The 22,719-nt window shown below is 46.8% G+C and overlaps 1 protein-coding gene across 1 annotated transcript in view; it reads right to left on the bottom strand.

Annotated features, from left to right (window-relative positions):
- The window catches only part of VWA3A (von Willebrand factor A domain containing 3A), a 53,309-nt gene extending 31,789 nt beyond the window's left edge, over positions 1 to 21,520 (bottom strand). Inside the window, exons 1-12 of the mRNA XM_040636562.1 lie at positions 21,435 to 21,520; positions 19,718 to 19,801; positions 19,272 to 19,395; positions 14,979 to 15,103; positions 14,802 to 14,879; positions 13,008 to 13,062; positions 8,901 to 8,999; positions 7,280 to 7,386; positions 4,651 to 4,776; positions 4,238 to 4,346; positions 3,932 to 3,997; positions 1,061 to 1,186 (exon numbers count right to left, since the gene is read on the bottom strand). Of these exons, the coding sequence (XP_040492496.1) occupies positions 1,061 to 1,186; positions 3,932 to 3,997; positions 4,238 to 4,346; positions 4,651 to 4,776; positions 7,280 to 7,386; positions 8,901 to 8,999; positions 13,008 to 13,062; positions 14,802 to 14,879; positions 14,979 to 15,103; positions 19,272 to 19,395; positions 19,718 to 19,801; positions 21,435 to 21,520 (1,185 nt within the window). The remainder of the gene's footprint in view (positions 1 to 1,060; positions 1,187 to 3,931; positions 3,998 to 4,237; positions 4,347 to 4,650; positions 4,777 to 7,279; positions 7,387 to 8,900; positions 9,000 to 13,007; positions 13,063 to 14,801; positions 14,880 to 14,978; positions 15,104 to 19,271; positions 19,396 to 19,717; positions 19,802 to 21,434) is intronic.
- Positions 21,521 to 22,719: the final 1,199 nt, after the last annotated feature.

A 22,719-nucleotide genomic window follows, 5' to 3' on the forward strand; every position in this document is an offset into this window, starting at 1 on the left:
TTAATTGTTAATTTGATTTAACTTTAAAAATTGACTCCCTTTTTTGTACTCAAATAATTTTAGAAAGATGTATTACTACCGTAATGAGCTAGTTTTAAATACACAACATTAAAAAAAAATCAATCTATGTGCCATTTTGTAATTATCTTGCAAACCATGAGTAATACATGCATTGCATTGTGGGAAACTCCTGGCCGACGTTTTGACATCAGACAGACCTGAGTTCAATTCAAACTTCATCTGTCTCTATCTCTGGGATCTGAGGCAAATTATTTAGCCTTCTGACTTCAGATTCCTCATCAGTAAAATGGGGGTAATAATACAACAGACTGTTGTTGTTAGGCTAAGATAAGACATTTAAAGAATTAAGCATTGTGCCTATCTTAGAATTAGCACTCAGTAAACGAGAACTATTCTAATTATAATGCTAACAGTTGTTATGATTTATAGATACTCGGTCGAGCTGGAACTGAATCGTAAGATTCCACTTTCTAGCCGTGTCTCTTCCACTGCGTCCAGCCAGACCAAGACGTCTTGTACGTCACACCATGTCTTCATTTGCTGAAGCTATAAATGCCTTCTCAGCGCCTTCTGTCCACAGTTCAGTTTCCTGCGTGTTCTAAACAGCTCAGAGCTCTTATTGTCTGCGTGCATGAGCTGACCGAGTTTTTTTGCTGATGTTACATTAAGTCACCATGCAGGGATGTTTGGCCCAAATGAAGTGCTGGGTGGCAAAGACTGTCTTCAAGACGGCCCACTCTGTGTGACTGAGGTGTTCATCCTTCTCCAAATTGGGGGGTAGGGAGGAGACAGTGGGAGATGGGTGGGGTGATAGGAGCCTGCTCTGAAATTTTTCTCTGAAATAAATTTTTCAGTTAGAAAATCCATCAGGATCCTTCTAGCACAGTGGAAGGCCCATCCAGCTCAGAGCTGTCGGGTACAGCAAAGGGCTGGGCTTTGCCTTGTTTCTCTGTCAGCACATGGGGACCTTGGCAGCCATACTCTCAGAGAAAGGAGGATGGAGTGAGGCCAGCTCCAGAATCTTCCCTATACTACCTACCTCCTTCATCATGCTGGTTAGCTCCTCACAGGGGGTCTTGTGGAGCAAGGCTTGGATGTGGCCCAGGAGGCTCTGGGCTTTCTGGATTTCTGCCAGCAGCTGGTCCATGTCCCAGCTGCTGTAGACCTGGGGGTAGTAGGAGCAATCAGCCATTAGAGGTCACTTGGCTACTAGCCATGGCCAAAGCAGGAAAGACAAGCAGCCGCGTCATTTCCTAAAGCTGAGTGCGGATTGGTTAGGCCAGACGTTATAAACTAGGATCCATGTGCCGGATAGAGCCTGCAAAACTGCTGGGTTCCACTTCTACAGTATTGGCCTATAGTGTTATTCAATAACTGAAGGGTTTTCTAACCTTAAAGATACGAAGAAATACTTTACACCCATTGGGCTGGCTATGGACATAATTTTAAAAGGACGGTAACAAGGTGAGGATGGGGAGAACTGCAACACTTGCACAGTGTTGGCGGGAAACAGACTGGCCGTTCCTCAAAGACTTAGGCACAGAATTAGCACATAACCCAGCAGTTCCCCTTGTAGGTAGATACCCCAAAATAACTGAAAATGGGGACTCAGGTACTTGTACACCAATGTTCATAGCAGGTCACAACAGCTGAAGGGTGAAGACAACCCAATCCATCAACTGATGAATGGACACAGAGAAGGTTGTAGGTCTAGACAGTGGATCAACCACAAAAAAGAATGAAGCTCTGAGACAGGCCACAACATAGAGGAACCTTGGAAACATGATGCTAACGGAAAGAAGACAGATACAAAAGGTGTATGATTCCATTTATACGAAATATCCAGAATAGGTGAATCCATCGAGATAGGAAGCAGGTTGGTGTTTTCCAGAGGCTGTGGGGGAGGGGACAGGCTTAATGGGTACAGAATTTTCTTTTGGAGAGGAAGAAAACATTTTGGAACTGGATAAAGGTGGTGGTTGCACAACATGGTGAATGTACGAAGTGCTGCTAATCGTCCACTTTACAGTGGGTAACTAGGGCACCTGGGTGGCTCCGTCATTAAGTGTCTGCCTTTGGCTCCCAGGATTCTGGGATCGAGCCCCGCATTGGGCTCCCTGCTCTGCTGGAAGCCTGCTTCTTCCTCTCCCACTCCCCCTGCTTGTGTTCCCTCTCTTGCTGGCTGTCTCTCTCTCTGTCAAATAAATAAATAAAATCTTTAAAAAAAATAATAAAGTGGGTAACTATATGTTTTGTGAATTTCACCTCCTTTTTAAAAAAATGTTAAAGAAGTCACACATACACACAGATCCAGATTTCTGGCTCCTGAACTATTGGAAACCTAGCAGTATGGGGGTCACGCTCCTCCAGAACAGCAATGGAGATGGGCCAGGGGCTGTGCAGAGGTGTCTCTCTAGATGGGGCAAGAGCCACCTAGTCTTGCACAGCCCCACCCACTCTCTGCTGCCCCCCACCCCTCTGAGTCAGCTTAAGTTTTTTGTTACCCTTCTACTGTTTTCTGTTTTTTTGCTTATATTAAAATAAGACAATGAGGGCCGCCTGGGTGGCTCGGTTGTTTAAGCTTCTGCCTTCAGCTCAGGTCATGATCCCAAGGTCCTGGGATCGAGCCCTGCATCGGGCTCTCTGCTCAGTGGGGAGCCTGCTTCTCCCTCTCCCTCTGCCTGCCACTCCCCCTGCTTGTGCTCTCTCTCTCTCTCAGTCAAATAAATAAATAAAATCTTTAAAAAAAGATAAATAAAATAAGACAATGAAATTTGTTGTACTCATATCTCTACCAAGAAAAACAATAGAGAAGCCAAGAGGGCCACAGGTTTTTAGATAAAAGATTTCTTCTTTTTGATGGTTTATTTATTTATTTTGGAGCGCGAGAGCAAGAGCATGCATGAGCAAGGGAGGGGCAGACGGAAAGGGAGAGGGGAAGCAGACTCGGAGCTGAGCAGGGAGCCCAACGCCAGGCTGGATCCCATGACCCTGAGATCACAACCTGAGCCGAAACCAAGAGTTGAACCCTTAACTGACTGAGCCAGCCCAGGTACCCCTAAAAGAAAAGATTTCTTAAATCAGCCAGTTTTGTTCATTTACCATACCTTCCTAGCCCCTGTAATCTGTGGCCTCAACAAACAGAGTCTGGGAAATGATGTAACTGGAAGGGGTATAAACCAAGGAAAACGTTGTCTGACCTTGGCCCCTTGGTGTGAAATGCTAGACTTTGTGACACTTGAACACTGTGAGATGCGGATATTCACTGGCTTAAGGCTATTCATGGTTACAGGCAAGACACGGCCTGTGAGCGGAACACATGGTTGGATTCTCAGTCTGCCAATGGCTCCTCACACACATTTGCTAACTGTTACCTCCATCGTGGACACAGGGTGTACGATGCTATTGTTAACTGGGACAAGGACACTAATGGGTGGATGGGTACAGAATTGATCATTCATTCAGAATTGATTGCTGCGGGTCCTCTGCAGTAACAGGGATGTATCTTGGAGAAAGACCTGAGGCAACTGTTACAGACTCCGCTTTGGTGGGAGCAGATGTGGGGGTGGAGCCCGTGCTGATGACAACTGGATAGAGATTCAGGATTCTACCAGCTAGTCTTTAAAAGGCCTCTAGGCTCACCGGTGTGCAATCCACTCATCATGCACGCTGAGCAAAGGATTTCCTGTGACTTCATGCTGTCCCTGTTCTTCCCATATTCATCTTAACCTGATTATACTTGTGCAAACCCATTGAACATGGCGGCGGGGAGGGGAAGCAAGTGCGTAGCATGGTCTATCCTGACCCAGGTCCCCCAGGCACAGCCTTGGAGGCAGGCAGGGAGGGAGGAGGCAGCCTTGGAGCAGGCAGGGAGGGAGGAGAGGGGAAGCATGTTGGCAGAAGGGCTTACCTCCGTTTCTGGGCTGTAGCAGTGGTAGTAACCCCCAACGGCTTCTGCAAGGTTCTTTAGGACAGCCTGTGGGGATGGTGACAGGGTCAGCATTCTCTCTGGGGCAATGCCAGTACTCCCACAAGCCTTCTCCTTGACTGAACCTCCCAACTGCCCAAAGGAAGAAGTAGGTACAAGGAGAGTCATGTTCTGGTCCACAGCTTGGGGGGGGGGGCGTGGAATGTCCATGCACGGAGCCTTCAAGATGGCCCACCTAGATCACTGTGGCCAATCCAAGGGAAACGTTGGAGAATCCCAGGTACTTACAAGGGGTACCTGATTGTTGCATTTGTAGGTGATGATGTGGGTGATGAGGCCCCTTCCCATGGTGGACTGTTGGATGTAGTTGGACAGAATTTCAGAAGGCTGATCTGGGCTGGGGAGAAGACAGAAGAAGAAAAGGGGGTGTCCCAAGTCAAATCACTTTGAGGACATTCCGGAGAAAATGGGAACATCTACCAAATCTAAGTGACCACCTGTGTCCCAAGTCACCTGTGGAAGAGGCAAGGTAGAATGGACTGCAGGCCTGGCCCACCCTCACTGCCCTGCCCAACAACTGTGGGTGGACAGCCTATGAACGAAATCCTTCTCTCAAGAGTGTGTGAAGAGTCATGCGTGCTGGTCTTTGGCCTCCATCCCCCTTTGTGTGGTCTGTTACCCATGTAGGAAAGGAGACCTACCAGCTTCCCATGATGGTCACCAGAGAATTCAGTCCCTTCAGGGTGAAGATCTTCCTCAGGGCTTGTAGCAAATTACTGCCTCCTTCAGGCTGCAGACTCTTTACCCAGAGCTTGAGTTCCTGGAGGCTGGGGAAAAAACAAACACCTAACCACACGCTTTTCCGAGGTGCAAGGTCCAGGACAAACATGAGCTCGTTTCAGACTAACATTAATTCTTTCTTCTTTTTTTTTTAAGATTTTGTTTAGTTATTTGAGAGAGAGAGAGAAAAAGAGAGGCAGAATGAGCAGAGAGGAGAAGGGAGAGGGAGAAGCAGACTCCCTGCTAAGCAGGGAGCCCAACACGGGGCTCGAACCCAGGACCCTGGGATCATGACCTGAGCCAAAGGCAGATGCCCAACCAACTGAGCCACCCAGGCACCCAAGACTAACAATAATTCTTGACAGGTATACCTTTTTTCCAATTTTATAGATGAGAAGACAGAGTTAGGACTTGCTCAAGGTGATACTGTAAGCAACTGGCAGCTCTGGGATTTCAAACCAGGCCAGACTCTAGAGACTCTGCTCTCAGAGGTTCTGGGCTAAGCTCCTTCTCTGTGCCCCAAGCCACCACACACTCCGCCAAATGCAGAGTTAATCCCCTGACCCCGAGAGGGCTCTGAGAGGAGGCACGCTGGCTGCGTGGCTGCATCTCGAGTGTACCGGGATACACCCCAGCCCTAAGAGGGAAAGGGACCTCATGCAGTGCTTTCTTGGTTAAATACCTCACACGGTACCAGTGAGAGAGTTCTGCTCTTTCCATTTCTCTTTCCGTCTGGCCGACAAAATAAAAATAAAAATAAAAATGAAATAAGATAAAATAAAACAAAAATAAAAACAAAAAATCTCAGCTCATTGTAAGTCAGTCTTTCGTTATGATAACCTTTCAGTCTCCCTTCTACACAAAAGGAGAACAGATCCCAGGCCTACTGTCTTCTCCAGGCCAATAGGTTTCGAGTTGGAATTTGATATCATTGTTCTATTTGCTTTCATTGTATTTATTGTGATGGCTGCATTCTAATTACGGCAAGCGATATGGGCTTCTTGTTACGGTACTGAGAGTTTCCCTCAATAACACATGCAGAGTTGATGTTCTACAACAGTACATGTGGGGGCGCCCGGGGGGCTCAGTCCATTGAGCGGCTAACTCTTGACTTCAGCTTAGGTCATGATCTCGGGGTCCTGGGATGGAGCCCCACGTCGGGCTCCACGCTCAGCAGGGAGTCTGCTTGAGGATTCTTCCTCTCCCTCTGTGCTCCCCTCCCCTCCACCACTCATGCTCACTCTCTCTAAAATAAATACATAAATCTTAAAAAAAAAATAGTAATATGTGGCAGAGATATGACCAAAATCACAAGTGGCCACCAGGAAAGACTGCAGTGAGAAGCTCTAGCCTATGAGCTCATGGTGACTTCTAGGTCGGACATCCCGGAGATCAGGGGTCTAACTGGAGCGGAAACAACAGGAAAAAAACTGCTCTCCTTCACTGAGTACCTGCCACCTGCCAGATGCGTATCCCTCACCTCCTGTTCACAGGAGTTGAGTGAGGGGTAGGTATCCCTGGATTCACTCTGCTAAAGAGAGTTCGAGGACTGGCCCAGGCCACCCAGTAACTGTCAGAGCCGGATGGAGAGCCAGCACTGTTGGAACTGGGCCCTTCTCTAGCCAGAGGGGTTCCTCTTTACAGCTAGAGCTGGGCAACGGGACCTCTATCCCAGAAATGCATACAGGTGGTTTTTCCTGGAATCTGCTCTGGGCTTTGGTAGCCAATCCTGGCTCTGCCACTCTGGGCAAGCACCCTAACCTGAGTCCCAGTTTTTTCATAGGCAAAACGGGGACAAGAATCCTATTGCATATGTTGGCCATAAGTATTAAATAAGATAGTGCGTGAAAAGTGCTTAGCATGGCACCTCACACCTGGTAGGCGATCAAGAATATCCTCTTCATGGAAAAGAAATTTTTACTTACTGGCATATGTAGAAAATCTTACCCATTTTCTCTCTGCCCCCCATAACTTCCCAAAAAACCCACAAACTAGAAGCTTCCAAATAGAGGACTAGTTAAATCATAGTACATTTAAGCAGCCATTAAAAAAGAACGAGGTAGGTCTGGGTGTACTGAGAGAGACTGACATTCAAATCAAGTGCAACGTGCAAGTGCAAGACAGTGTAACACATCCCTGCTTATGTTTCAGTAAACGAGGGTAAACATACTGATGCACGCACGCAACAGACTGTGGAAGTAGGTAGAAGAAACAGTTATTGGGAGGTGAGAGGCTCTGCTATTCTTTGCCCTTTCCTACTGTGTGAATTTTTAAACATGTATCATTTTCAAAATAACAAAACTATCTTTGCTACTTTGCTGGAGAAAAAGGGCTCCTTGGGGTTGTCTTGTCTTTTCATTTTGTGGGTTGCTCACAAGGGTGGCCGCTTTGCCGTTACGGATCCCTGTGTTTCCTGTGTTTGTGAGTTGTCTCTTTGCACCCACTCACCTGCTCGGGTCTCGGGTTTGCACTGTATTCAAAGAAAGACACCACCATGTCGGGAGGACAAGGAACAAGCAGACACCCTGGCCGAGGCCGGGGGTCACTCACGTGGAGGAGCTGACTTCCGCCGGGTCTGGCCAGAGGGCACTGGTGGTGGAGCCGAAGGACAGGACATACAGCTTCTCCTTGTGGCTCAGCTGCTCCTCAATGAGGCTCTGGTAGACAAAGGGATAAACTGGCTCCTGGAGCCGCCAGCCACATGGAGCCTGGCTTCACTCCTCACGCTGGGGCCTGCGCCTCTGGACTGGGGTGTCCGCTGTGCTGGGACGGGGCTGCTTAGGGGCCCCAAGCTGACATTAGCCTCCTGCCCACTGAGTCACATGGGGGTGTGGGATGAGTGCCCTGGTGACCCATCCCAGCCCTTGTGTGTGTGTGTGTGTGCATGTGCATGTGCGCGTGTGCGTGTGTGTGTGCGTGTGCATGTGCGTGTGTGTGTGGTGGGGCCAGGGCACAGGCCTTAGCCCAGAGATTGGCAGAGCACCCTGGGAGGTCGTGCCCTCACGCAGTCCCAGTGACTGCAGACTGACGTTCTCTTCTGGAGCAGCTCCTTGGGGCTGCCACACACTTGGGTCATGGACTTGGGGGGAGGCGGTTGAGCCTCTTAGGTACCCATCTCAGCCTGTGCTGTGGTTGGACCCTTCACTGTGGCATCCAGGGAGGGGGACAGAGGCCGGGGGCAGTGGTTTCTCTCCAAAGCACAGGAGGTAGGGATGCAGCAATGAGCACGACGCCAGCCTATTTGATGCTCTCAAGCTGTAGCGGCTGAACATCCAATGGTGAGATAGCCCCTCCCTCTTCTTCCTGGCTCGGTAGAATTTCATCTGTCCGCCGCCAACACACACGTTGCCCTGGCTAGTATTAGACCAGCCCACCCGGGGCATCTTTAGAAACTCAGCCCTGAGAATGTCATGAAGCAGTTTTCTGACATCTGCTGAGACCAGGAATGGGAGACAATTCTGGATGACTAGCCCATGTTGAACCCTATGAAGAGTGCTTGAACGATTGCCTCCAAAGTTCTAGGGTTCCCATAAGAAAAGAGTCTCCCTACATTAGTGCCCAGAGGCTACATACAGAGGTTTGTTTGTTTGTTTGTTTGTTTTTCTGAGCACTTAACTTGCATGAACTCCTTTCATCCTATGGCAGCCCTGGCAGGTGGCCACTGTGGACATCGCATTCTACAGACGAGGAAACTAAGGCACAGAGAGATTAGGTAGCAGAGTCACAGCCCAGAAGTGGTAGAGGTGGCTAGGACTTGAGCCCCGTCATCTGGCTTCAGAGTTTTAAGCTTCTTTGTAACGGACATGCCGGACATGCCAAAGAAAACAAGATAGCCCTTGGGTCCAGAAAAGGCCAGGAGACCCGTGCCATGCTATGCTGGAGTCAGTCCAACCGATCACCGTTTTCACATCCTCTTTCCAGGGAAGTGGGGGCTCTTGCAGCAAAGTCTAGTTAGTAGGGACTGCTGTGGTGAGAATACTAGAAGCTCACACAGGAACTGAAAATGAACTTGATATATTTCCTTAACGGTAGGTGCTAATTAAGTGTGAACTGTTCTTTGCAAAACACCCCACTTTGCAGTTGATAGAAACAAAGCCAGTTGGCCACGCTCACAAAGGGTAGGGGGTGTTCAGGGTGGTTCCAGGTACTTCTCTGTGCCAGAGAGACTTACCAGGAAGTCAGTCTGGAACTCCTCTTTCTGAGAGCCACTGCTCACGGCTGTCACATCAATGACAAGGCCGACTCTGGCTCCCTTGATGAGGCCAAATGCCTAAAACCAAAGAGGGCACATGGAAAAAACCAGCACAGCTCTCTGCTTCCCTAAACCCTCTCACTCGGTAGTTCCGCAAGATGTGGAAGTTGGAACACACCCCTGTCCTCAAAAAAGCAGCAGAAGGCAGGCCCATTTTACGGAGGAAAAAGCAGAACCCGATGTCCTGACTTTAGTTCTGGGCATTATCTGCTTCTAAATCCTATTCTTCACAAGCTTTTTTTTTCCTTAATATTTACAGTCCACCCTTATAAAGTAAGCCATGTCCATTAAGGAAAATTTGGAGACCACGGAAAAGCATCCTTTGTAAGGTATAAAATTGGCTAATTACATCAGCTGGTTTTATTCCATTTCTCTGTAGCCTTATTTGTCTTCCACCGACTCTACCAATCAAAGGCAGATGTGCCAAGCTCGCCGACTGCCGTGGTATTTCTGTGAGTTTCTAATTCTGTGTCTAACAGCTAGCACGTTCTCTAGGCCCATGCGGGTTGGCTCTGCCAAGAACTGTTCATCCTGTTACAGCTGCATCGTGACCTGGGATGTTCATTCGTACAAGACGGATGGTTCTCTAGGGGCAGTGGGTTCCATTTGGTGCTTTTTGCCTTAAATCTCACTTTACTGCATGCCCAATTTTCCTGTCCAATTCATTTCTCTACTCTTACAGAGGGCTATTTTACACCTCTCACACCTCAACATTCCCTTCGTGATTTTGCCTCCGATTTCACTGAGAAAAGAGAAACAAGTCAGAGTCTTTTTTTTTGGTAATCTTTCCACACAGAATCGACCAAGCTGCCTGCCCCTTTGCCCACACACTTGACCTGTTCCCCCTTTATAATGTATCTATAGCAACTACCAAAGCTCTAAGCCTTGCCAAATAGGGACTTTGCTACGGTAAACATCTCTTCTCCTGGATCCCCGGTTCCTCCTTATGTATTGTACCATTTCCATCACCACACAAATTACAAAATAGTATTGCCCGTCTGAAAAAGGAAATAAACCTTTCAGGATCCCACCTCTCCCTCTTGCTACCCCACCTCATTTCTCTGCTTCCCATGTTAGCTTACCCCTCATTTCTCTGCCACCACCTCAGAATAAGGCTCTCACCTCCCCACTCCCCTGGAGTTACACTTGTCAAGGTGATCGATGACCTCACTCTTGCCAAACCCAATGGTCAAATGTAAGTTCTCAAGTTTCGCTAATTCCGAGCAGTATAGGACACCATGTGGCTGTGTCAAGGATGTCACAAGTTGAAGCGCTTCATAAATACACTTGTCTTTCAGGACATCACGTTTTCCTGCTTTTTTGGTCCACTTGCTGGCCAGTCCTGCTTACTCACCCCCACCTCCTCCCAAGTCTGCATCCTGGAACGTTCTGGGAATTTGTTAGATGCAAAATCTCAAGTCCCACCCCAGATCTGCCTAATTAGAGTCTGCATTTTTAACAAAATTCCTCTCCCCACCGCCCCCACCACCAAAAGGGATTTGGCTGCCATAAATGTTTGAGAAGTACGGGACTAGGGCTCCCTCTTCCTTTCCCTTCCTTTTCTACACCACAGCTTGTCAGCCCCTGAACTACTGACATTTTGAGCTGTGGGGAGCTGACCAGTGCACTGTAGGACCTTTGGCAGCTTCCCTGGCGACCTCCCCTCTCAGCCTTGACAACCAAACATATCTGCAGACACCGCCAAATATTCCCTGGGGGGCAAAATTGTGCTCTGCTCTCCCTACCCCCACCCTCTGGCCGTTAAGAACCCCTGTTCTGCACTCACTCCCTAAATGATCTCATGTGTCCCGGGGATTTGAATACTATTTGCACAGATGATAATTCAAGATCTATCTGCAGGCAGAGCTCTCTGGCAGCTCCAAACATATGCATTCAACTGCCTGCTCCTTGTCTCTGCCCAGACGTAAGCCTCTCAGACTTCATATGGTGAAGCCAAGACTTCTCGATTTTCCTCCTCACACCTGGTCCTCTTGTGAATGTCATTCAACAGGCACCTGGGCACATTGGCCCCAAATCCATGCAATCTGTTGGCTGTCCTTGCAGGCTGTGCCTTCAAGCCACACCCCGAGTCCACCATTTCTCAGTCCATCCCCCCTAGCTCTTGAGCCTAAGTCACCAGCATTCTTACCTGGCCTTTGTTCTCTACAGTCAATTTATGAAGCCGCCACAATGATCTTTTTGAAACTTAGGTCAGATCATGTCACTCCCTTGCTTAAAAGCCTCACTTGTGGAATAAGTGCTGAACTCTGCAAGGCCCTTCCTGATTCTAGCCTCATCCACTCCCCTTCTCCATGGGGCTCACTCTGTGCTTGCTACACTGGCCTGCTTGCTGCTTCTAGAATATGCCAAGCTTGTTCCTGTCTTAGAGCCTTGGCATTTGCTGTTTCCTCTGCCTGGAACGTTCTCCCCTAGAGCTCTACGTGGGAGTGCCCTCATTTCCTTTAGGTGTCTGTGCAAATGTCTCCTCCTTGACCATTCTATTTCAGTAGCACTCCTTCTGGGATGCCTGGATGGCTCAGTCAGTTAAGCATCTGCCTTCGGCTCAGGTCATGATCCCAGGGTCCTGGGATTGAGCCCCACATTGGGCTCCCTGCTCAGTGGGGGAGTCTGCTTCTCCCTCTCCCTCTCCCTGGCTCATGCTCTCTCTCACTCTCATTCTCTCTCTCACATAGATAAATAAAATCTTAATAATTTTTTAAAAGATAATTCTCATTCTATCCTACTCTCTATTCCCTTACCCTGCTTTATTTTCCTTTATAGCACTATCACTAACTTGACCTTACATATGATTTGCTAATTATTCGTTGTCTCTCCCCCCCCCCCCACTGGACTATAATCACTACGAAGGTGGGACCTTCATATTGGTCATGTTTCTAATCCTCAATCCTGGACTGGTGCGGATATATAGTACACATCCAATCATTATTTGTTGAATTCATGACCCAAATGAACGCTGAGGCCTCCCAGGACATTACCAATCCTCAGGGGCCAAAAGGAGTTCAAATCTGGGCCAGTTCTATTCCTTTTTAAATTTACGGAAACTGCCTTTAGAGCTTTTATAATTGAAAACATTCATTCTCTTACACTTAGCCATTGGAATTCTAGACATTTATCCTGTAAAATAACTGGATAAGTTCATAAGAGGGAATTGGAGCCCGGTGATGCCAGATATTCCCATTTTTCAAGAGAGAGCTAAAAACAGACATAAACATGAAACACCAGAATTCTAAATCTTGGCAACTAACTCGAGAAATATTTTAAACTATGAAGGCCAAGAAAAACATGGCTGTGGGCCAGATTTGCCAGCATGCCACTCATTTATAAGCCCTGCTTTTCTCCTCCATAAATATGGAAACAGACACCCATAGAAGTGAGGACACTTCACCCGGGCCTTGCTGACAGTAGTTGGGAAGGGGGCCCAGGGATGGCCTGTCCATCACCCCAGGCTGCATCAGCACCCAGAGGACCCACGAACTGGTTTATGAGTGATTGCCTCCCTGGGATCTAGTCTGGGCTGGTATCATGTCTCCTCTGTAGCTTCATCAGAAAAGGGTATGGTGGGGCGCGTGGGTAGCTCAGTCAGTTAAGCGTCTGACTCTTGGTTTTGGCTCAGACCATGATCTCAGGGTCATGAGATCGAGCCCCACCCTGTTTCCTGCTCCATGGTCAGCGGTCAGCGTGGAGTCTGCTTGAGATTCTCTCTCCCTCTCCCCCTGCCCCTCCCGCTCATGTGCTCTCTCTCTCTAACATAAATAAATCTTTAAAAAAAAAAAAAAGAATAAAACCAACTGAGAAGAAAGCAGAGCCCAGAGACAAAGAGATGACATCATTTGAGCCCATGGCTTCAGCTGTGTTTGGGCTTTTCATTTATGTAGGTCGAGAATTCCCTTTTTTTAGCTTAAGCCAGTTTAAATTGGAGGTCTGTCATTTGCAACTGAAAGAACTATAGCAAATACGGACTGGAACGAGTAAAAGGGGGCAGAGAATTAACTCCATGTCTCTTACCTTCCTGCTGTTTTCTGTGAGCCACCGGATTCTTTGTTGATAGAGTTCGATAGCCCTGCCAAAACACCAGAAGGACTCATCAGCCAAGGTCAGCTTCACCACTGAGCGACAGTCACTTATATGCATGGGAAAAAGGTGTGGATGGGATTTGGGGGTAAATGTCTTGCTCTTCTCAAATCCATGTCTCCTCAGCTGAGGCTTGCTAGTCACCTGGAGATGATCATAAATGCCCAATGGAGGCAGTTCAGCAGTAGGTTCTCAGTGGACTGATTAACAACAACAACAACAACAAAAAAAAAAAAAAAAAAAAAAGATAAGAAAAAGAAAAAAAAACCCCTCAGTTTCCAAAAAGTAGTTGGGGGAACATCTTGAATTTGCGTTATTGCAAACCATTCCAATGACTGGATGGAGACAGCGTGTAACAGGTGCTCAAGTTTAGGACTCATCACTTGAATTTAACTGAATTGCCCTCATTGAGGGCAAGTGGAATTTGGGAGCCTACAAAAGGGCAAGCAAGACGTTTGGATGTAAAAAAAAAAAAAAAAAAGACCTTTGGATGTGAAATCAGGGGGCAGTGGATGGTGGGTAGAGTTTCAAGGTATACATGAGTATGAATAGAGCTAGGAGTATGAGCTCTGTAATGAGACATGCTAGTCTTTGAGATCCAGCTTTCCCAATACTTAGCTGTGTGACCTTTGACAGGTGTGGGAACCTCTCTGAACCTCGAACATGAAGATAATACCAGGACTCTACCCAAGTCAATTTGCCAAAAGTCAGTTTGCTGAAAGCCAATTCCCTGAAAGTCAATTTGAATTAACTGAATGGACTCAATCGTTCCTTAACATGCTTGATTCACAATTAAAACCAACCAACCAAAATATTGCATAATATTACCAACTTTAAAAACCTGTTTAAACCTTCCTACCTGATAAAAATTGCTATAAAAGTTCCAGTTAAAATGTTTTGATAAATCTGGCAAATTGGTCAGTTATCAACTGAAGTTTGGATATTTGGCTTGAGAGTGATATTATATTTCCAGTTGTTGTGAGGATTAAACAAGATAGTGCATGCAGACCTTAGCAGAATTCCTGACACTTTAATAAATGACAGGTATTAATTATTATTATAGCCTTTTAAGAAACCTCAGGCAAAACAGTGATCATGGATTATAGATTGCTACATCGGGGAAGGAATGTATGTATGTGCTCGGAAAATCTGGTTTGGGAGTGGGTAGCCTGCATATTTGTGACATACATTTGCAAAACTATAAACTCAGCCAATCTGTCATTGAAAGTAGTCACTTAACTATTACACCTCAGATGAAGGTGTAAGGTTTTATGTGCTTACCCAAAGCGCCCACGGATTTTAAAAAGCTGAGAAAAACTGGTATGATCCAATCATTTTATTTGAGGAAAGAGGCCATTAGGACCAGAGGTGGGAGGGACTTGCCCAAGAACTTAAAGATTGTTGTCTGAACAAAGTTGTTTTTTTTTTTTTAAGATTTTATTTATTTATTTATTTATTTATTTATTTATTTATTTATTTATTTTAGAGAGAGTGAGCGAGTGAGTGGGGGGGGAGGCAGAGGGAGAAGGAGAGAGAGAGAATCTCAAGCAGACTCCACGCCAAGCACAGAGCTGACATGGGGCTCGATCTCATGACCCTGAGATCACAACCAGAACCGAAATCAAGAGCTGGATGCTTACTGACTAACCCCCTCCCCCACCCCACGCCCCTGAACAAAGTTACTCTCAGGCTGCTGAAATGAGGAAACTCTTGAGCTCTCGTACTTACTCAGAAAGCTTGGATTCAAATTGGTGGATGAACTGGGTGGAGAAGTGAACTTTCCTCATGATATTGCTGCCCTCCTCCCTGAAGAAGCAAAGTCTTATGAAGGGGTCTCTGGGGCCGGGGAGAGGGGTGTTGCCAGGCTTGCAGGCTTGGGGGTGAAGGGACTAGCGCCAGACTCACAGCACGGCGGTGCCCTGGCTAAGCAGGTCAGCCAAGGTGAGCCTCTCAAACTGTAGACTGCGTGTTGAAAGCCAGTCTTCTGAGTCCTCCCAAGGCGAGGGTTGGGTCTCGTGTCCCTGCAGCCTCTGCAAGACAGAGCCAGAGTCAAACAGAAAACTGGGGAAAGAGAGGGCAAGGCTGAGGATGCCCTCGGTCCCCTCCACATAGATGCCCGAGGGCTGCCAACTCCGACGGGTCCTCCCAGAATGCACTTCAAGAACTCACCGTGCTGAGGGAACTGAGGAATGAGAGGCCTGCATCCTGGGCCAGTTGCCCATTCTCATCCCTCACCTCATCCCCAACATGTGGCTAGACAATTCAAGGGTCACTCACCACATCCTGCCTTGTGCGACACTGAATATTCAGTGGCCAGACCATATAGGACCATAGAACTCCGACCCATGACCTTGGTAGCAACCAGTCCACGAAACCAACCCACAACTGTAGCAACTGGCCCAGAAGGGTCCAGACTTGGTCAAGGACAGCCGGCTTTCCTATTTGTTATCCCACATCCAGCTCGGGACCCAGCAGAGAAGGCCAAATATGCCCTCAGAACCAATCATATGAGATGACTGCCTTCCGGTTAGCCCAGCTCCAGCTTCCTCACGCCAACACTGCCCTGTGGGCACACCTGAAGCTTTCCCCTTTGTCACCGTAAAGCATTCCTGATCCCCGGCCTTTGAGTCTCTACCGAACTCAAGGGAAGGTGGCTGACTTCCTTGTTGGAAGCAAACTGAATAAATTGCCTCTGTTCTCATTTGGGTGCTCTTTGTTTATTTCCACACTTGCATTTTTGGTATCTTGCCACGAGTTCTGCCTTGCTATCCGTCTGGCGGGTCCTCAACAAACATTTGTTGGCTGATGGAGGAGGGAATGGGTTTATTCTGTCTAGTCCAGAGGCCAGAAACAGGAGCAGTAGGTACAACTTTTAAATATAGAATTTCCTCACCATCACAGGAGTCTGACCACGAAAAGGACTATGCCCCCTTGCTCATACCCAGTGACACCCGTGTCACTTACACAGTGCCAAGCTCAGGATTTGGGGGGTGGTCTTGGTGGTGGAGCTGAAGTCATTCACGGCAAGCATTCAGTGTTGGGGGTGCTTTCTGGGAGCCAGAAGGTAGAGAAAACTGACTGGAGGCTCTGAGCCCATTTGCCCTTGATCACCTCTCCTGGAGGCTGGCACTTCTTCCTTCCCCCAGTGGGTGTTTCTGAGCCCTTCTATGAACCAGGCGCTGTCATTGGTGTTAGGGCTACAGTGTGAACAAGAGAGAAATGTTCTTGCCTTCTTGGACCTTACATTCTAGTGTGGGTAGGTAGAGAATAGAGAAAAGATGAAATCAGTGTATATAATTTCAGAAAGAAACAGTTCCAGGAAGAACATGGAGCCCAATGTGATAGGCAGTGAGCAGTGTGATGGGGAGGGTGGGGGTCAGAGAAGGCTGGTGTGAGCCGAGATCTGGAGGTGAAGGAGTCGACCCTGTGCATAGCTAGGGAACGCTCATTCCAGGCAGAGGCAAGGAGCGGGGAAGGGGTCAGAGCGTTTGTAGAGCAGAAAGTTGGCCATGGCGGTTGGAGTGTGTAACGTGACACGAGAAGGGCTGGGAAAGTGTGCAAGGCCTGGTTCAGACCGGGCTTTCAGCACAATCACTATGTGATACACATAGGATGTAAATGTTGCCAGAATTGGCCATGACTCCCTCTGGGTGTGGTACGGCATCGTAAGAGAGGGAATGATCCCACTATGATGGAAATTGCCCCACAGCATCATCTGATGGCTGGGGAATGGGCCTGCCCACTGTTTAACCCACCAGGACCCCCATCTATATGACAGGTGGCTGCGCCCATCTCCTGGATGCCTGCTTGAACCCCAGGTGGGTGCTTCTTGGGCTTGTATTAACCAGGGCTTTCACTGTAGTGGGTGAGGTGGTGGACAAAGGGTTGAAAACTCTGCAGGTAGCTGATAGAGCTCCACCAGACAGGGTAGAGGACACAGGAAGAAGAAAGTCCAAAGAAGAGCAGGTGGGAGAGAAGAAAGGAGTGCAGTAGGTGGGGTTTCCCCATCTACTTGCTTTGTGAAGCCAGGCAAGTCCATAGGGCTCTTTTTTCACCTGTAAAATGGGGCGTTTGAAGCAATAGCAGCATACAGCCTTGAGTGCTGCCGCATTAACAGATCCCAGCAATGATCTGCATCTCCCCCTCAGTGAAAATGAAATGCTGCTATTATATGCCAGCTAGCTACTATGTATGCCCTTGGTTCTGTGCCTGAGGCCTGCTTACTGCCCTGTTTCAAAAGGAAATTAGCAAGCGTTAAAGAAGTGTTAACAACACTAATAGAGCAAACACTTAAATAGCACTTATTATGTGTCAAGCACTGTCTGTATATTGACTCATTTATTTTTTTCTTTTTTTTTTTAAATAGTACTAAAAATAAAAATTTATTTATTTATTTATTTATTTTTTGTTGGTTCCACACTATGTATATTGACTCATTTAATTCTACAAAGTCGGTTCCGTCATTACCCCATTTTGCTGACAAGGAAACTGAGGCACAGAGAATTTAAGTGATTTTCCCAAAGTCACACAGCTGGTAGGTGACACGGCTGGGATTCAAACCCAAGCTGCATAGCTCACGTTAGCACCTAACTGTGACTATTTTCATGAAGGATTGAGGGGAACTGACTAAAAAGATAACTTTCTCTTACGATTTTATGCTAATTAATGTTCGGCCCTTAGACGGCACCACCTAAAATACATGGTCCGCCCCCTCTCGCACTTAGGGAAACGCTGCTTTACATTGTATGAACACTAGATGTCACTCTCTTCATCTCTCAGGACTCAACCAACTCCTTGGTTGATTGCTCCTCGCATGGTAGACTGGTAATTCATCTTTCTTCCATTTTACTTACATTCGAAATGATCCATCGTATTTTAGGATATGAATTTTGTATGATTAATATTTGAAGATCCACCATTGACACATAGACATTATACATTTTGGCTGTAGGGCGTACTGATTACACACTAAGGTATGTGATTCACATCGAGAGTAGGAAGATCTTTGTGTTGGGACAATCCTTTCTCTCTTTCCCACTGCTATTCATTTGTGAGGTAAAGGAGGTCCCAGCTGTGGCTCATAAGGGTCCGAGTGGTCCTTGCCCACCTGGGAAGTCACGTATTTGCTATGAAATTAGATGAAGTGAAGACTCATATTATCAACATCTGAAGTCATTGGAAGAATCCCCCAGAATCTCACGACTATTGATGTTTCCTCATTTTCTTTTCATTAAAATTAATTTCCTATTAGTACCAATACTTGAGGAAAGTAAAACAGGACCATTTTCCTGATTGTCTGATTGCTAGTGTTAAAACCATACTGTTTTTGACAGATTGTCATCTCAAAGATATCATCTTTAAACTCTCCTATAGATTAGGTAGGTGATTCTAGGCCAAGCTTTCACCTAACCACTCCTGATGACAATAGTTTCTATGGTAGAGTGAATTCTGAGCTCTAGACCATCCACCCACCGTCGTGGGGCACAAAACAGTTCATTGACACCTTGAGAGTCAGCCTAAAACCACAGTTCTGGTTATTCTAGAAGTTAATTCTCTTGCTGCAAAGCTCTTGCTCTGATAGCACTTTCTGAAACTGATTTTTGGATCTAGGTTTTTGGGAATCCTAAAAGACAAATCTCAGAAAGGGGAATTTTAGAATTACATTCCCCAGTCTTCAGGCTTTGATAACACAGACAGGCTTCATATACTCCTGAATGTTTAATGATATGGCCAAGAAGGCTATCAAAATTTCTATAAACAGCATAGAGATTCCTGTCATTTCTAAAGGCAGAGGTTCAGAGATGAACATTTAACTAATTGTTTTCTATCCCGAGATCCTATGTGAAGAAAGAAACACCAGGAGTGGGGGTGCCTGGGTGGCTCGGTCCCTTAAGTATCTGACTTTGGCTTGGGTCCTGATCTCAGGGTCCTGGGCTCGAGCCCCAAGGCAGGATCCCTGCTCAGAGGAGAGCCTGCTTTTCCCTCGGCTCTTCCTCCCTCCCCCCTGCTCATGCTCTCTCTCTCTCTCTCTCTCTCTCTCTCTCTCACACACACACACACACACTCTCTCTCTCTCTTTCATAAATAAATAAAATCTTTTTTAAAAAAAAGAAGAAACACCCAGAGTTTAACACATTGTGCATTCCCTGACTATGATTTGTAAGCACTACGACTCAGTTAAAACACTATTGCATTTACCAGTAAGTCCTGTGTCTGGTTAACATGTGTAACCAGTAGTCCATTGTCTGGATTTTGGCGAAGTCCATGGAGGTCCTTCTGGTCCAACTGCTTCTTGGGATCTCTGTCATTGTTTCTCCTCATGCTACAAAACACACAGTGAGTGACTGGTCAGTGTCCCCACACTAGACATTGCCTCCACATTGCCAGGGTCTCCAGAGCCATTTTCATCTCTGTATGGAAACTGGGAAGGGTCCCTGTAGAGCCCTGATAAAAGGTGGACTCCAAGTTCTTAACACTTTTTATTCCACCATTCCGGTAGTGAGAAGACGGAGGTCCTCAGGCATAAGATGATGCCATGACCATTTATCCAGTCTTGCTTTGAGGCAGGTATTTCCCCCCTCAACTACCTGGAAGAAAATGTCATTGCTGTTGTCTTTATTTGAAAGATCAGAGAGGATGCTTACCAATGATCTTCCAGAAACGATGCTTGACCATGGAAGACAGGACTAGTATGTGTAGCCATTATAAAGCACCCAACACTTATTTTCCTAGGGGAAAAGGAATATCAGAAAAGAGAAAGATAAAAGCAGCGTAGAGACAACAGTGTTGGGGGGTATCTATAGTCAACTCAACTCTTCTGTCATTCATCTCTTCACTAATGCTTATCGAACACCTCCTAGGTATCAGGCTTTGTGCGAGGCGCCGAGGATACAATGGTGAACAAGGGAACAGAGGCTTCTCAACTTCAGCACTTTGAGCATTTCGGACAGGGTCATTCTTGGTTGAGAGGCTGTCCTGTGCATTGTGGGAGGCTTAGCAGCATCCTTGGCCTCCACCCACTAGATGCCAGTGGGATTCCTGCCTCCCAAGTTGTGACAACCAAAAATGTCTCTAGACATGGCCTAACATCTCCTGGGAGGGGGCACAGTCATCCCCAGTTGAGAACCACTGAGCTAGAGCTTACACTCTAGAGGGGGAAGATGGGTGTTAAAAAATTAAATATAGTATATATAGAAATTGTGGCAAATGCTAAGCAGGACGTGAACAGTATGATATGATGGAGGGATGCCGGGGTGGCTCAGTTGGTTAAGCATCTGCCTTTGGCTCAAGTCATGATCCCAGAGTCCTGGGATCGAGTCCTGCATTGGGCTCCTTGCTCTGAGAGGAGACTGCTTCTCCCTCTGCCTGCAGCTCCCTCTGCTTGTGCTCTGTCTCTCTCTCTCAAATAAATAAATAAAATCTTAGGGGGGGAAAAAGGATGATATGATGGAGAATAATCAGGAAAGAGAACTGTTTTGCATAGCTAGGGTGGTCAGCCAAGGCTTGACCTTGAGCTTAGACATTCATGAAGTACAGAAAGTAGGTGGCCATGTATGGTGAGGGCTGGACTGAGTGGAGAGGGCAACGAGTGATTATAACAATTTTAAGAAAGGGGAGAAGGGAAAATACTGAGATGAGGTTGAATTCTTTTCTTTGTGAACGACATCCGCACTCAAAGGGGTGACCCTGCAGCCTACCCTCACAGCTTAGAGTCAGCAGTGAACAGGAACAAGATGGATCCATCAGATCCTCTCTGGGAATTCAGAATTAAGAGCTATAGGGCTACCATGTGCATTCAGAGGCAAGAAAAAGTCTGTCTTCAGATAAAGAGGAGTGAGTGGTCCTTCCCTGGCTTGGTTCCCCTGGGGCCATTCTCTCCAGCCTTCTTCTTCCCTCTCTCCTGGCTCCTTCCCGGTCTCCCTTCTAGGCTCATTCTCCTCTACCAGAGCATTTTAAGTCGGTGTTCCTCAAGGCTAAATTGTGCCCTCTCTACCCTTCTCTATCCTCTTTTCCTAGGCAGTCTTATCCTTCCTGGTCCATGACCTCAACTACCATGTACACACATCAATGACCCCCAATGGCACGTCAAAAATCCGGACCTCCCACTCTGACTGCAGACTGTATTCATCGACACTGGATATTTCCACCTGGAGTACGTCAAACTCAACATGTCCAAGACTGAATTCCTATTCCCTACAAAACTATCCTCTTTTCAGTGTTTTCCAGCTTAGAGAAAAGAGCCACTCTCCATCTACTTAATATGAGTCAGAAACCTAGGAATTATTCATGATACCTCATTCCCCGTATCCAATCCGTCACCTAATCTTGTCAATTTTCCCCCTCTTAAATTTCCCCACTTACCTCTGTTTCCAGTGACATTCTCTGTCCAGGCCACTGTCATCTCTGCCGCAGATAATGGCAATAGACCCTAACTGGCCAAGCCACATTCCCTCAGACCCTCCAGACCAGTCTGTTCTCACTGAAGCCAGAGTGATCTTTTAAAAATACAAACCCAACGTCACAGCCCCTCTTCTCCCGCCTGCTTCAAACTATTCGAAGGCTTCCCTTCATTTCTAGGATGAAGACTAAGATTCTTAGGATGGCATCTGAGGTCTTGCATGATCTGGCTGTTGCCCAACCTACCTCTCAACTTTCCCCCTTTCCCCCTGCTCCCCCATTCTTTGTTCTACCATCCCCTCCCTTCAATTCCTGGAATGTTCCTTTAACCACAGGGCCTTTACACGTGCTGTGTCTGCTCTGGAACATCCCCGTCCCCTCCCCCAACTCATTCTTGATATTTCAGCCTAAGTGTCACTTTCTTGGGGAACTCTTCTTCACCTTTCTACTGTATTTCAGGTTCCTTTAGTGTTATGTAAACTCTCACAGAAATGTGTTCTTTCAGAATACTTTTAATTTAGAATGATACATTCTTTAGTGTGATTTTTAAAAATTGGTGTCTCTCTCCCATTTGACTGTAAGTTACAAGAGAGCAGGAACTGGCAAGCAATCCATACTTGGGGAAGGGAAGGTGAAGAGAGAGGAGGAGGTTGAGAAACTGCCTCGGTTCTTGAATATCTAAATGCTGATCCCAGGCACTTGTGAGAACTGCCTTCACTTTCTGCTCTTGGGTTCCATGAAAAACCCTGTTCCTTATAATTCCCCATCTTTCTGCTTAAGCTAGCTCATTTGGCTTCTGTTACTTGCAACCAAAAAAATATTGGCTAAGAGACAGCAAGTGAGAAACTTGGGAGTTGCAGCTTGAAAAATAAGTGTGTTCTTATGAAATCATTAAATAAAATAGCCTAATGATGGTACAGCAACTTGCTTTTCTCTCTGGGGTCTTTAATCTTTTACTCAGAGGATGCTTTGTTTTTTTGGGAAGCACCAAGATAACGTGGCAATGTTGTTAATGCTAAAAAATATTTAAAAAACAGCTGGCTTTCCTTCAGGACGCTTGGCTGAGAGACCAGTGGCAGAGACTGTCGCAATAGAAATGCCTCGTGAACACTGGACACCCCACAGTGTCCCAGTTCCCTCTTTTCAGTGAGTGATTAACAATCTAATGAATTCAGAGGCCTGCACGACTGGATTCTAGGGTGACTGGTGTGGCTGATGGAGCAGGAGGGTGTGGTCGGCATAAAACTCA

Source organism: Ursus maritimus, unplaced genomic scaffold (genome assembly GCF_017311325.1).
Source record: "Ursus maritimus isolate PB19 unplaced genomic scaffold, ASM1731132v1 scaffold_2, whole genome shotgun sequence".
Lineage (NCBI taxonomy): Eukaryota > Metazoa > Chordata > Mammalia > Carnivora > Ursidae > Ursus > Ursus maritimus.